At 48.1% G+C, this 16,338-nt stretch overlaps 1 protein-coding gene across 3 annotated transcripts in view; it reads right to left on the bottom strand.

Moving 5' to 3' along the window:
* Positions 1–14,895, bottom strand: part of WWC2 (WW and C2 domain containing 2) — a 206,244-nt gene extending 191,349 nt beyond the window's left edge. The window contains exon 1 of one of the 3 annotated variants that reach the window (XM_049631788.1): positions 14,503–14,895. In XM_049631788.1, coding sequence (XP_049487745.1) covers positions 14,503–14,633 — 131 coding nt within the window. In that variant the 5' untranslated portion in view covers positions 14,634–14,895. Of the gene's footprint in view, positions 1–4,679; positions 5,017–14,502 lie in introns of those variants that run through there. The other 2 variants (XM_049631786.1, XM_049631787.1) reach the window with 2 other exon arrangements.
* Positions 14,896–16,338: the final 1,443 nt, after the last annotated feature.

Genomic DNA, 16,338 nt, shown 5'->3' on the forward strand with positions numbered 1-16,338 from the left:
AAAACCAGATGTCTAGATGATTTCCATCCAGAAATGTGACTTTCCACTGTGACTTTCTTGAAAAACCCATCAATAAACAAATTCAAGTTCTTTGGACAGATTGCTTAGGAACTCTATAATTAACACCGTGGGTGAATATCACAATAAAGCACTTAAAGATGGCCCTTGGAACAAGAAGAATTGACAAGAGTGGAAAGGAAATGAACTTCGTACACAAGAGGCAGGGTTTGGGTGAATGAATACCCATCCCAAATACTACATGCTCATTTTAAATTCCGACTCTTCTCCCAGAATGTATTTTTTTTTTAATTTTTTTTTAACTTTTATTTATTTTTGAGATAAGAGGGACAGAGCATGAGACAGAGAGAGACAGAGCATGAACAGGGGAGGGTCAGAGAGAGAGGGAGACACAGAATCTGAAACAGGCTCCAGGCTCTGAGCTGTCAGCACAGAGCCCGATGCGGGGCTCAAACTCACAGACTGTGAGATCATGACCTGAGCCGAAGTTGGACGCTTAACCAACTGAGCCACCCAGGCGCCCCCAGAATGTATTTTAGAGTTAGCATGCTAACACTCTACCTGTGCTTTTAAAACTGGCATCTTAACCAAAAACTACAAAGCGAAAGCCCAATTTACATTTTCAGAATTAAAAATAAGACTTCCGTTTGAGACAGAAATCGCTGCTTCCCAACATCCAAAGCACGCGGCTACAGAGACGCTGGCGTGCGGAGGAACCCACACCCCTTCCCCGAGGTGGAGAGCTCCGCAGGAGGTGCTGAAATCTGGGAGAAGAAAGTCCCGTTTTCTCCCAGCAAACCGTGTAAAGGATTGGCACTTGGGTGGGGGGGTCCGTTCTCCAGAGCGGGCTGGGCGGAGGCAAGAAAGCAGGAGGCAAAGGGCGTCTCTTCCCGGAGTCCTGTATTCCCCTCGGGAGAATGAATTACATTATCACTGTAAGTCCCTAAACCGGCCATTCCCAGCCCTCCTGCCTCTGACCGGGGAGCTGGCTTCCCCGTCCGGCCAAATTCCTAGCGCCCCTCGGCGGGGTGAGCTTAGGGAAATGCATCGGGCAACGCTCTCTCGATTTTCATTCAAATGGGCCAACCTGAGTCCTTGGCAGCCACCACTAATTTAGGTAAACACTGCTACTTTAAACAGCACAAAGGAGTGTAATCAAAAATCACACAACAGAATCAAACGGCAAGCCTAAGCAATCACCAGGAGTCAGTAAAGTTTAGACGGAAGGAGGGTGGAAAGCAACGAAACAAATACTGTCAGAACAAAAGAAGTCTTCTAAGAGTGAGATAAAGTGTGGTGTGGGGGGATGCGAGGCAGGGTTTTTAAAAAAAAGAAAAAAGGTTAGGGGATTTCAGATAAGTCATGGTTTTTCTATGCAAACCACTCTACACACAGCTTCTTTTCAGCCACAACAGTAAGCGCAGTCAGACGCACCGACTAAAAGGACTCAACGCTCGGCTACTCGCTGCAGCCCCGTAAGTCTTTCCTCATTTGAATAGTATTTTAGGAATGTTTTGTCAATGTGTCGGATGATTATTCACTTCTACTGCATTCTTCCCTTCGCCATGATAATTATGGTCACAGGAACGATTTATTTTATAAGCAGAACAGTCACAACACTAAATGATGACCCTTTTTTGAGCGTTACAATTCATGTATTTATTTGTCTACATTTCTTTAGAAAGGGGAAGGTGAACTTTAACAACCGTTGCGCATAGCAACACAGGAACAAAAGATTTTTCACATGCATCATCTAAGCATTTAATTAAAATTCACAAACTTGGATCTCAAACCAAGTCAAAAGTAGAAATGTAAGAATACTAGATTCCCAAGCAGAAGCGGATACACCATATATTGTTTAGCTACCACAAAGACCAAAACAAGTACGGTGACTTGTGCCGAGGTTAAAGAATATACAAGTTACAAGGTTCCTTAAGAACCATCGTTTTAGTAGGGCTTGTATCCTTCCAGGTAAGTTTCACAGCATTAGTAAATCAAACAAAAATATACCACACACTCTCTCAGTTTCTATCACTTCCCATTTATGAAGACTAGAGCTTGACTCCAAATCCAAGCAATATAAAGCAAACTGGGGCATAGCAATTTACAGAAAAAGATGATTTTCCCCCCAAGACTTACGCTCAACCACAAGAGTCAAAGTACAAAGCAGTTTCAGTCAAGGTCTGTAAGGTACACACTCGTGGTAAAACCAAGGTATTCTCAGACAATGAATGGATCACCCACCAGGGTTTACACCGATGAAAGAGAGCTCTAGAAAAGAATCTGGAAGACCTGGGATTCAGCTTTATGCTTTGAAAATTCTCTATCCTTACTAATGGGTTCACCTGGAAGGGTGCAGGTAGCATAAGGCACGCTTGCGAAAGGGACGATTCCACAGAAGCCTGGATTGGGAGAAGGTTGTGGTACAAGGTCAAAGGGTTTTTAGCACCAGAAGACAAGGATAAAGAGGATATATCGCATATGGGATCTCGGCCTCTGAAGGAACTCAAAGCGTTGGAATAAGGCACAAGTGACAGAATCAACGCAAGGTTACTCACAAGACGTGCTGGCCGTCCCGGGAGGGACCTGACTAAACCACAGTGTACGGGACTTAACCCAAATAGAGCCTACCAACTTGTTCGGGAAAATAAAAAATGAAGTCTGAAAAACGAATAGCTCAGTTTGAACGGTGACGACACGGCGCACAATTTGGTTCGGTACAGATGCAAAAACCAAGTGCCGCGAGGACGAAGGCATTAGCGGACAGCATGTGGCTAAGCTGGTAAGGGAGAGCTCCAAGTGCTGAAACTTCGTTATGACTTCCAACCCCAGAGAAGAGGCCGAGGGCTCTTCTTGGCGGTTGTCAGAGGCAGAACATGGCCGAACACACAGCTCTGAAGTCAGAGAGACACGGATGAGTTCGGCCGCCACCACGTTAACAGCTTTGTGCCCGAGACAAGTCGCTCGACCTGCGAAGCCTCAGCCTCCTAAAATGGGGGCAATAACGGTACCTATCAAAGGTTTCATTTATTCAATAAACATTTATGAAGCCACAGAACTAGGCGCTGAAATGCAACGGTGAACAAGACAGACACAGTACGTACCCTCACGGGGCCCGAGATGACATACCTGAAGGCTTCGGTGACGGCCACCACAATGACCGTCATCTTTGCCCCCATCATCTTTCACCTGGTGCAACGTATAAGGGATTTTCCAATGACGATAAGTAAACCATCTATCGTCGTTGGAACAAGGCTTCACAAACGAACAAAAAAGACCTGTACTGAGCCTCAGGCCCGTCCTTAGTCCTGGCCCCTCTTCTTTTCCTTCTCTCCCAGGGACCTTATCCCATCCCACCATTTAAAAATGCTATCCATCTACGCCCAAATTTACTATCTCAAGCTCTGAGCTGTCTTCCAAACTCCAGACTCTATATCCGGCTGCTTATTGGGTATCTATGTGTACGTCTTAGCAGGCATATCAGACCTACGGATCTGAAACGGAACTACTCCAGATGACCGACCCAACTGCATCCCAACCGGCCGTACTCCACCCTTTCCCCATCGGTGTGCCAGCAAATCCCTCGTTCCTCTCCTTTCCTCGCACCTCACAGAGCCAACGCGTGAGCAATTGTGTCACTTTTACCTAAAAAACATCCCAATCCATTCACTGCTCTCTCCACCGCCAAAGCCAAGATCTCATGGTTTCTCCCCTCGATCACCTCCTTGCAGTAACATCCACTACTCCTTCTCCACAGAGCAGTGACCTCTTTTTGAAAATGGATAAGGTCTTGCAAAGCGATGTGCCCTTAATGGAAAGACAGGAACACACACAGGCACACCATACCTCCATTCAACCTAAAACTCCTCCACGGCTCCCAGTGCCCTGAAAGCGTTGACGGTCTACAAGGCATACCCGATCGGACCCCTTTCCACCTCTCCGCCTCCTTCTCACGAGACCCTCGTCCCTCTGCGTCTCTACACCTCAGTCATGCAGGCTGCCAGTCAGCTCCTTGAACGTACCAACCTCCTTAGCTCTTCAGGACAGTGCAGTCCAGTAGAACTTTCTGCCCTGATGGAAATGCCCTAGACCTGCACGTGTGGCCCCTGAGCACTTAACTCATGGCTAGTGAGACTGAGAAAGCAGGTTTCTAACTTTACTGAATTTTGATTAATTTAAATGGCCACATACTCCCAGCAGCTATGACACAAGACTGGGATTCCCCGTAGCCTTCTCCTCTGCCTGGGCCACTTTTCTCACAGATCTTCCCAGGGATGGCTCTTTCTCACCCTGATGTCTTCGTTAAACGTCCACTCCTCAGAAAGGCCTTTCCTTAGCACCCCACCCAAAGCAGCTCCCACGGACACCATTTACCGTGTCACCTTGTTTATTTTCATCAAAACACGTTCACTACTGCCTTTATCCTTTCTCTTCCCTGAACTAGAACGTAAAATCCATGAAAGCAGAGACCTTGCCTCTCCCCTTCCATGCCATGTCCCCAAGACACATGGTAGGCATGTAGTGTTTTTAACAAATCTTTGATGAAGGGTCGAATAAATCAACGAGTGCGTGAGTGACTACAGGGTCAAGTGAGTCAAGAGTAGGCTGGGGACAGACTATGGAAGCTGCTGGAAGAAGACGAAGGTCCTTCGAATACTTACATTTCGTGTATAGGGGCACGGGGCTCTGCGGTTCTTAAACGTCCCGTGGGGACCGGCAGTGTGAGCAGACAGCACAAAGGAACGGCGTATGTGCAAAGCGGGTCTCCGTCCTCAACTGACTTGAACTCAATTTTACGAGAACATTAGTGATGCAGACACACAGATGCTCCTTACATGCGAGACGTTAGGAAATCTCTCAAGAATGCATCTATATACATCGAAAGGCATCCCTCCGGTGGGGGTGCGGACAGAGTATTAGACATCCAAGTCAGCCCCGCAGTCTGGATCTGCAAACAGCAAACCAGGGCATTAATGTCTAGCCAAGTTAAATACCGGTTTACAGTCATCCGGTCCTATGAGAAATGTCATGAGCTGGGCCACTGAGCAGAAAGGGGGGAAGGGAGGCAATGAGGGGAGAAAGTAAGCAAGGCGAGAAAGCAAACCCCCAGCAAGTTCAAACACCCGGACGATCGGCAAAAAGGGAAGGAACCCACAGCGTGGACGGAACCGCTGACCGGCCACAGATGAACCGGCCTACACCCGTCAGCCGACAAAACCGGCAGCCCGGGGACGCCACGCACGACACGGATCCCACACGTTCGTTCGCGCTTAGGATTTCAAAGAAAAAACAAAAAAAGGCCCGCGTTTACATCTACCTCTGTGAAAAACCATCCCACTAAGGAAGCTGCAGAGCAAAGTTTTACACTGCCTGAAACCGCGTGCTCTCCCGCTCTTCCGCGGTTACGCGTTGTGTCCCAAGCTTTAAACTTTACCGAGGATCAGTGCCGCTTGATAAAGTTACCTTCTCACAGAATGGAGCCGTGTCAGTGACGTGCACAACACATTCCACGGGCTCCCCCGAAGACAGGCTCTTAATCAGGAGTTTAGAGCCAGCACGGAGCCTGCTTGGGATTCTTTCTCTCTCTCTCTCTCTCTCTCTCTCTCTCTCTCTCTCTCTCTCTCCCCCACCCCCCCCCTCCCCCCCTCCCCCTCTCTAAAAAAAAAAAAAAAAGATAACCTATACATTTCTTTACATTTTCTACCCCTACTGCCACTGAGACCAAAGTAAGGTAAATGATGTTCACCTCTGTTCAAAGTCTCTGTCGGGACCCCCTCAACTCCTCAAGTGGTACAGGAGTCAAAGACCGGGTCCCAGAGCTTAACTCTGTTACCCCACTATCCTGCCCAACTGCCCAGCTGGTTCCATCTTCAGTGCTCTTCCCCACGGGTCTCTCAGAACTAGGATTTCTTTATTGGCATCAGGGCTAACAGCACAGGAAAATTCATTCACAGAGCAATACAATCTTAGCCTTTCACAGCATCTTTGGAACACCCTTGGCTGTGACAGGCACCCGCTTTATCAAGGTCAAACGTGGACTTATTTTCTCCTTGATCATCACCACCCACTTTGTGATTTTATAAATACCATCAGTCTATCACGGGGAAATCAGTGTTTCCAACCATCACCACGGATCACTAGGTTTATCCTTCCAATTGTAAACGGTACAACTATGGTATCTCCGAAAGTTCATTTTTGCCTGTTTTTCTCAGGTCCCTGCATACAATTCCAGCTACCTCAGAGAAGAATGGGTTTGGAAAACCACGTGACACGCTGCGTTCCGTTAATAGAAAAGTGATAAGAAAATCAAGGTGACTCCTCACCTTCAGCATCCGTGTGTGATTCATCATTACAGCACACAGTGCATAGAGCCCGGGCTACTTGTGGCATAAACGAACGATCAAGGATGACTGATAAACAACATGCCATTGTATCAGAGAAGATCAATATTTCTTTGAAATGCTTATATAAAGTATTTTAAAAACTTTATCATCTCACTTTATATCAGAGGTCGGCAAAATCTTTCCGTCAAGGGCCAGAGTAAGTGTTTGAAGCTTTGTGGCCCACGTACTATTTCGGACACATCTTCCTCTTTGTTGCTGTTTATTTACAACCTTTTAATGATGTAAAAGCCATTCTTGGCTGGAGGGTTATATGGAAAGAGGGTTGCAGGCTGGGATTTGGTCCTTGGGCCATAGTTTGGCCACCCCTGCTTTTCGAGGATACCATAAAAACCATAATTATATAGCACGGCTACATTTTGACTAAAGAAAAACACTTCCAACTGTTTTGTGTGTGTGTGTTTTTTTTGTAATCTTTTTAAATTCAACTGTTTTGGGGGAACAGTTTTAGATTTATAGAAAAAAAGTAGTTCGCATAACTTCCATATATCCCACACTCGGTTCCCCCTATAAGGATACTTTTTTTCAGATTTCCTTAGCTTTTACCTAACGTCCTTTTTCTGTCCCAGGACCCTATCCAGGATGCCATATTACATTCCTCATCACGTCTCCCGAGGCTCCTCTCAGCTGTGACAGTGTCTCAGGCTTTCCTTGTCTCTGATGATCGCGATAGTTTTAAGGAGTATGGGGCAGTTATTTTGTAGAATGTCCCTCTTCTGAGATTTGGTGGGTGCTCTTCTCATGATTACATTGGGGTTATGCTAGTTTGGGGGGAGGAAGACCACCTAGAAAAAGTGCCATTGTCACCACATCGTATCAAGGGTACCTCAACAGGACTCACCATCACTGTTGACATTTACCTTGATCACCTGGCTGAGGCAGTCTTGCCAGGTTTCCTCCAACTGTTTAAAAAAAGAAAAATTAATAGGGTGCCTGGGTGGCTCAGTCAGTTAAGTGTCCGACGTTTGCTTTCGAGTTGGTTTCGGCTCATGTCATGATCTCAACGTTCATGAGTTCGAGCCCAGCATCGGGCTCCACCCTGGCAGTGCGGAGCCTGCTTGGGATTCTCTCTCTCCCTCTCTCTCTGCCCCTCCTGCACTCCCTCTCTCTCTCTCAAAATAAATAAACTTTAAAAAATTACAAAATAAAAAAATGAACATAATGAAAATGAACTTGAATCTTACCATATAGGACTAAACTAAAAGCTTTTAAAGGTCAAAATCATTTTTAATAAGTTGCCTATACACATATACACATACATCATCATTCATTATTTATATGATTCACATCTATGCCTCTTAAACATATCATATTTGAGATGAAGACAAAAGTTAATATGATTTGTCACTGTCTTCTACTTTTAATTCCTCTCAACTCTTCCTCCTCACTGTTAGGCTAAATTAAAGGGATAGCTAAAGAAAATCTAACGCACACTACCCAAATCTTCTTTCTTTCACTTTAAAAAAAAAAAAAAATTAAGATTCTTATTTTTTTTTAGTTTTTTTTTTTAATTTTACCTGTTTTAAGACAGAGTGTGTGCACTTGAGCACGGAAGGTCAGAGAGAGGAGGAGAAAGAGAATCCCAAGCAGACAGTGTGGAACCCCATGCGGGTCTCGATCTCCCAATCCTTGAGATCATGACCTGAGCAGAAATCAAGAGTCCCAACACTTAACCGACTGAGCCACACAGGCACCCCTACTTTCACTTTTTAAATGGTACTTATGCAAACCACACAGTGAGTAGCCTGAGCTGGGGAGTCCAGGGCACTTAGCTGGCTGGCACGGTAAAAACTGCTGAATAACTTGTATCTTCAACTTCAGTGTTAAAATGATTCAAAGGGGTCAGAAAGGGGAAACAGGGAAGCACGATGCGAGACTAAAAAGAACTAATGTCTCTTACCTAACTTTTCCTGGTCAGGTAATTAGCAAGAGGGCACAAAAAGGTGGGGAGAGTGGGAAGGACTAAAAGGCTAGAAGAAAGGCGGGAAAGCTTCGGGTCACATGAAGGCTATCAAAACACCCTGAAAAGGGAAACGCAAATCCAAACCACAGTAAGATACTACCTCATGCCCACTAGAAATACTTTACAACACACGCGCACGCACACACACACACACACACACACACACACACACACAGAAAATAACAAGTGTTGGTGAGGATGTGGAGAAACTCGAATCTCAGGACACTGCTGGTAGGAATGGGAAATGGCACAGCCACCCCGGAAAATGGTTTGGCAGATCCCTCAAAAAGTTAAACATAGAATTACCACATGACGGAGCAGTTCCACTGTTAGGTATCTACCCAAGCGAACTGAAAACATACGTCCATACGAAAACGACGCGTGAATGTCCACAGCAACATCATTCAGAATAGCCAACAAGGGGAAACAACCCAAATGCCCATCAACTGACGAATGGATAAACGCAGTGTGTATGGTGTAGCCATACAACAGAATATTCTTCCAAGTCATAAAAAGGAACCAAGCTCTGACACAACACTACAACACAGATGAATCCTGAAAACACTGTGCCAGACACAAAGGACACACACCGTATGACTCCATTTACATGAAATGTCCAGGATAGGTACAACCATGAAGACAGAAAGCAGATTGCTGGTTGCCAGAGGCAGCCGGGGTGGCGAAAGAACGGACGGGTACTGGGTTTCTTTCTGGAGTGAAGAAAATGTTCAGGCATTACATAATGGTTATGGGTGCACGACCCTGGGAATATACTAAAAATCACTTACTGGTACACCTGAGAATGGTTAAAATGGTGACTTTTATGCGATTTTTTTTTCTGTCAATAAAAAATGAAATAAGTAAGTGGAAAGAAAAGCCACTGGAGACAGTGAAAGCATTCTGAAATGTTACTTTTAACCCACAACTTATACATACACTGTCCTGAAAATTCCCTTTTCCTATTCTATATACTTCTGTGATCATTTTTCCAATAACAGGAGCTTCAGAAATGAAGAAATTAGTCCAAAATTCTAATAAGAAATCAGGTCAACCGATTTTAAATCAAGTTCCCAGGACGAGAGCATACACAGACCCAGGCCCTAACTCCAGGAATTTACACTGCATTAGGGCTCACACTGTGTGCTACCATTTCAGTAACTCCCCCATCGGCAGAATGAAGGTGGCCACGCCCCTGGCATCTTTTTTTCCTACAGACATTTACTGGAAACAAGTTAGAGGGCGCCATTTTTAAGGCACAGGCAGGCAGAGCAGGGCCTTGGCAGGCCACGCCTCACAAGGGCTGACTATGTAACTCACAACTTAGTGATCTGCAGCTACAAAAAAAAAAAAAAAAAAAAATCACTTATTTATAGATAACAGTCTTTCTGGAAAAAGCAAGTATGGCCCTAGGTCTTGCAACAAAATGAAACTGCAAAGTATGGACTATTAAAGTCACTGCAGAAATCTCAGTACTAATACTAAGCAAGCACTATGCCCTCCTGCAAGCGTTACAGCACACTGTGTTGAAAACAAGAAATACTTCTTTGGGAATTTCTGGAAGACAGCACAGTGGAGTTTAAATTAGTGCTTCCCAGAGTGGGTTTTTTTTTTTTTTTTTTCAAAAAAACAAAAAAACAAAAACAACCCTTCTTTTAACAACCTCTCCACACTTCAAAAACCATAATCACTCAAATAATTCACAGTAACCACTTGGCACCCGAACTCAGCCGGCCGGGGAGGAACGACTTCCGGCAAAATCTATGACATCGGCAGTGGTGATTAAGACTGTAAGGACTGATTTTGTTTTCTTTGCTCTTAGAAGTAATTCCCATATTTATACGATTAGTCAAAATGTAGCGGCTTAATTCTCTCATTATTTTTAATCTAACTGGAAAATCAATTGTCTCTGGTTGTTGGTGGTTATGGGTTTATTTTCTGAAAGCCGAACAATAAGCAACTGGAAATAAGAGAGTAGCTCAACTAGCATTCTTTCATTAATTTAACAACTTTCTTCATTAATTGACCTCAGCAATATTCATTTAACATGTACCATCTACAAAGGACACAGAAAGCAGTAATAAGCAATTAGGTCTCTTGAGGAATTTACACTCTAGCAGGAGGGTTAGCAAAATTACTTGCTTTGACTTTGAAAGAAAGACAATACGGAGTTCCTCAGAGCCTAATCACGTGCCATAAACTGGGTGTAAAGAGCCAAGAGTTAGCTCAGCCATCAAGGATACCCAGCTGACATCCTCTTCCTCCTCCCGGTCACCCTCCCCACCCCCCAGAGCTTCTTCCCTTCAGTTAGAAAGCACACAGGGCACTCAATATCTGATCCCAGCCATAAACCAAAGACTATATAAATCAGCAAGTTTTTGTGTGCTGGCAAATCTTTCACGTTCAACTAGACAAAGTTATTGTATCTCCGGATAACATTCAATCCAAGCACAGAAAATGAGAAAAATTCTACTGAGAGTTTGTACCACCATTCACCCAAGTCTCCGAGGCCTGCCCACCTTAGCCCCCTAGTCCCTTCAGAGGCAATGAATCCATCCTACCTTTTTCTCCTATGCTGAATGTAGCCGTTTTTGTTTTTTTTTAAGCACCACACCATTTGGCCATGATCTATGGGCCACCATAAACACCAACTGGTGTGGTCAAAAGGGTGTCCACGGTGGGCAAAATAAGAGGTGAGGGAGGGAGTAGACCCACAAAATAACAGCTGACCCGCTGGGGGGTGGGGGAGGGGAGCAAGGAATCACGGACAGGGAGATTTCCCCAGGAACGGGTGATGGGGGGGGGGGGGGGGGGCGGGTAAAGTCAAGCCTGTTATAGCAAAATTGCAGTCTATTCAGGAATGAGACAGAGCCCTTAACTCTTCCCCAGACAGAACTTCTCATGTGCCCAAGAGGGCAATGAATTTCCCAGTTCTACCTGGCCCTGCACTGCTGTTCAGTGGGGTCAACCTGGCAGGCCTTCAACCCATTAGGCTCAAAGCATTCATGAACCAGATCCCCCATGTATCTAAGGATCATAAAAAGTTAACAGGAACCTTTGAAGACCAATAAAGGCAGGTCAATCGGCCTGAGAAATCAACACCGGGCAAAGAGGTTCCACTCCACCCAAACAACCTCTAAGCACGTCCAGGTGTTCCAGCGGTCTGGAGGAATGACATAGGACACAGGTTCTAGAGTCCAACTACCTGGCTTCAAATCCTGGCCACCTTGAACAGCCATGGCGTCTCTCCATCTCCTCTGTAACTGGAAGACAATCCTAGCATCGACCTCATAGGACTAATGGGAGAATAGAAGGAGATCACAGTTAAAGAGCTTAGCACAGTGAGTGTCACACAATAAATACTGAATAAATATGTGCTGGTACACCCACTAGTTCCAGGGGTAACCTGAACCACCCCTCAGTTCCTGAACTGGAATGACACCACCACACCCACGACCATTCGGCTGGGCCCTAATTATGGATCCCTAACCATCGCCATGAGGTAGGTGGTCTTACCTCCATTTTAGAGTTGAGAATGGGGGTTTAGAGGGACTCACAAACTCACCTAAGCTTACTCAGTCAATAAGTGCTGGGCCAATTTTAATACTTCGGTATTCCAAAATCACTACTTACTGAACAAAATTACGTTCTCATGAAAGCCTCCAGCTTCCCCCCTGCAAATATGCATATTCATCTATACAATCGGAAACACTTCACAAACTCTGATAGACTGTCAGAGTTTTTCTTAACATAAATAGAACTGGGTAAGCCATCATGACCATTTTAATTAAATGACTTTGAGGGTTCCAAAATACTGCCTACCCACAGTTTATCAACTCACTTTCTTTCAGGGTTTGTCATGTGATCCTGTAGAAGAAGGGGCGCACCCCAAAAGGCCCGTGTCACATCTCTTTCTCTGTAAGTTTGGTGCGTGTCTAACAAAATCGACTAGAGTTCAATATATCCTCCAAATATCCTCTCCCGCCATCTCTTACACAACTTAGCAAGACCTACAGTCACTTCGCTGCCCTAAAAGAAAGCAACCAAATTTAAACTAAGTATCGTCAATATTGACCCTGGTCTCGTAGAATCTTTGAAAACTCAGAGTGAGATCCAGAAATGTGTATAACCCAAATTTATATTGCCAAATACTTAAAGACCTAACCGCTTCACAGAAAACTAGAATCATAACAAATTATCTTAGTCAAAACTGTTTATCCACATCAAATGAATTGGTTATTGGTTACCCAGTTTCCTGAAAGCAGAGTTCATAATAATTGTTAACCCATTAACAGTTTAAAATAAAAGGCATGCTTAACTTGTTTAAGAAGTAGTGATATGGATAAGCCAAGTCATTTCTTACTTCACTTTCTATTTGCTTTACCCAGGCATTACATATTCTTGTAATCTCTGTTGGTAAATACAAATGACACGATATAATAGAAGATGCAAAATGAAGAGACTCTGAAATGCCTAAATATTTCAAGAATTCACTGTGATTTCAATAGCCTGAAACTCCAAGTATCAGAAAGCAGAATGACCACAGAACTGTAAAAGCCAAATATTTACACAGGTGCCTTAAAAGTCACTGCTGGGTGCACACCATCATCACTGACATTTACTATCTGTTAAATAGTTTCAAGTGCAAGGGCAGAAGTCAAATAACTGACCTGGAGCAGGAAGTTTATGACAACAACTAGTATGTCTGGAGAAACTGTGAAGGTGTGATGTTTGTCATAACTCTTTATCAGGCCAGCAACAGGCAGCCAGGCTGGGGCAAGCCAGAACGTCAGCAAGGTGCCTTTTCTCATTTCAGAAGGGAAACCAAAACTGATACCCTCATGGATAATTTAATAAGGACTGTTCCATAAATTTATAATGTCATTTATGACTTTTTTATAATTACTCGTTAATAGGTTTCAAAAACAATATTCGTAAGAGAAAAGATAACTGAGAACATATAGTATGAAACTCTTCCAGCTTCAAATTGAGAAACGGGGCAATGTTTAGTAGAAGCACCTAAAAAAAAAAAGGGTTATAAACCCCTAATTTACAGTTAGGAACACCTCCTTAATGGCCAATTTACAAATTTACAATTAGGAATATCTCCTATTATTCTTATAATAAATCTCACTATAAGAAATTTTCCTTTGAAGGGTAACAAGACGGGATAAAGGACCAACATTTGTGAACATTCAGCAAAACTTCAGCCCCGGAACTTCCTAGACGATGATTTGGTTATGCTTCCCCTCTTTACCTCCGAGCAGGACTAACAAGTGTGGGTTGAAAACTACAAGAAATCGTGATAAGCTCAAGTCTGTTTCAATGTTCACTGCATTTCTTTCTTCAAAACACAATCTGCCTTTTCAAGATGTGGGGACTCAGTTCAAGGTTTCTGGTGAGGGCAGTACGCAGTAACACCAACCCCCACCCCCACCCCCCCCCCCACAAAAGAGTTTCTAAACTCTGAGGGGCAGAGCTAATCACACCCACAGCCAGGGCTCGGAGAGGAAGGGTGCCTGGAGCCCCCCTCCACGCCCAGGACCTCCGGCCTGACCGGTGGCGCGCCCCGTCAAGAGCTTGCAGTCAAGGCAGGGAGCCAAGGACAGCCAAGAGAAGATGCCACAGGTGGCTTGGTTGGCTGGTTCCCCACCTTGCACTCAGGCCTTCTCCAGGAGGCTCCCGGCCCGTCCCCTCCTCCCAAAGGCCGAAGATACCCTCCAGCGCTAATGTGGCCCACTTCAGGCGGAAGCGAGCTCGCCACAGGGCTCAGGTGGCCCCTCGGGGTCCGTTAACTGGACACGGAGTGCCAGCCCGGAGCGCCAATGCCACCCTTGCCTCCCGGCCGGGAGTGTCTAAAGGTCCCAGGGGGCGTCGAGAAGGGAGCAAGGCAAAGAGGCCCTGGAAGGGGCGGCTCCAACTGGCCCCCTACGGGGCTCCTCGCCGGCTGAGGGTCCCGCGCCTCCTTCCCGAGACCCCTCCCGGCACCCCGGGGCCGGCAACGCCCCACGCCCCACGCCCCCCGCGCCGCGGGCGCCGCCGATCGGCCGGATCTCCCGGACAACAGCCGCCGCCGCGCTACTGAGGCGGGTCCCCGCGCCCACCCGCGGCCCGGCCGCCCACCTGTCCCGGGGGTCGATCCAGCTGGTCCTCCTGGTGTTGTGGTCGATGTAGAAGACCTTGCCGTCGTAGTCCCTGGCCTCCTCCCAGCCCCGGGGTAGCGGCAGCTGCCCGCTCCCGGCCCTCCTAGGCATGGTCGGCGGCCTCGCCGGCGAGCGGCGCCTCCATAGGGACCGGGCGCGGGACGCGGCGGGAACGCGAATGCCCGGCCCGACCGCCGCACCCGACGCGGGCGCCGGCGAGGGGCTGCGGGGCGCGGGGCGCGGCGGGGCCACGCGCGGGGGGCGCCTCAGGAAACCCTGCTCTCGGCCCCGCCGGGGATCAGTCCACCATGTCTGCGTCGGAGCAGGCGAGCGAACCCTCCTCCTCCTCCTCCTCCTCCTCCTCCTCCTCCTCGCGGCTGCAACCGCTGCCTCCGCCTCTTCCTCCTCCTCCTCCCCGTCCCCCTGTGGCCGCCGAGGGTCGCGGCGCCCAGGCTGCCCGAGCCGCCGCCGTCTGAGCTCGGATCCGGGAAGCTCCGCGGAGCGGCGGCCCCGGCGGCGACGGGCCTCCTCATTTGCATGCTATTAGCATGCGCCCCGCCCCGGGCCCGCCCTCACCCGCCCCTCCCCACGCTGGGCTCATCTGCATGCACATTCCTCGCCGCCACATTCCAGGGCTTAACCCTGCAGCTCCCGGGGCCTGCTGCAAGAACTGGGGCGCCGGGCCGAGCCCGGGGCGGGGGCGGTGGAGGGGAGCTGAGGGACCAGGTGGGCGGGAAGAGGGCGAAGGAATGCGCTGTTCGCTCCCTCCCCTTGACCCCAAGTATCTCCCGGCGGCCACACGCCTTGGGATTTTTAAACTTTCGGGACAGAAAAGAGCCAGAGAGCGCTCCGCAACCTTCGCAACTTCTTTCCGACTTCTAGGGAAACCACAAGACTTTCGAGAGGAAAGGGGTGGGGGAAGCTCTCTTCGGGAAGAAAAAGTCCCAGCAAGCAGCGAGGGCACAAAGGCTTCCCCACGCCGCTCCCTGGGCTACTTCGGCACCCGAGGGCGGTTCGGGGTGGTGGAAAAGTGTAAAAAGCACCGAAAGCGCTCAGAAGCGTGTCGGTGGCGTGTCCGGGCCGGTGTCGCCCCTGGGGCCTCTGCAGGGCGCCTGGCCCTCCATGACCTCAGCCCAGAGGCCACGGGCCTCGCGGCGGAAAGCGAAGGCGGGTCCAGCGGTCCCAGAGCGCAGTGACACCCCTGCCCCTGTGGCCTGTGGGGGAAACTCCAGCCTGATCCTGGGAAGCGACTGCCTCCCACCCCCACGCGGGCCAGGGAGCAGAAGGCACCCTAGCCTCCCGCCGGGTCGGGCCGCTCAACCCGCGGGGGCCAGGCCAGCCATCAGGGCGCCTCTGCCGCTGGCCTCCGCTGCAGGGGTTTAGGACAGTTGGACGTGGACAAATCCTGGAACCGGTCCCTTCCGCCCAGCCCCCGCGGCGGGAAGTCCCCCACCCGAACCCCGCTGTGGCCAAGAAGGTGTGGGCCACCACGCTGGAGGGAGCCCACTGCGGCCCGGAAGCCAGGCTTTCCTAGGCCCTGGATGAATCTTAGATGGAACGTGGATCTTTCTTAGCCCACAAGCAGTTCTTTATTCAGCCTCTCCTGCTTCCCGGTGGGCACTGACCAGGGGCTGGATCTCCGGCTCCGGGTAGGACAGTGCCAGGAGCGGTAGGACTGGCAGAGCCCTGTCGCAGGGCATTCAGTGCCCCCAGCCCCTGGGTCTGGGAGGGCGTCTTCGAGGCCCAAAAGTATTCTCCACCTGGGTCTACACCATCCCCCATTCATATTCTTCCGGGTTACTAACAGCTTCTTTTA

This window comes from Panthera uncia, chromosome B1 (genome assembly GCF_023721935.1).
Source record: "Panthera uncia isolate 11264 chromosome B1, Puncia_PCG_1.0, whole genome shotgun sequence".
Lineage (NCBI taxonomy): Eukaryota > Metazoa > Chordata > Mammalia > Carnivora > Felidae > Panthera > Panthera uncia.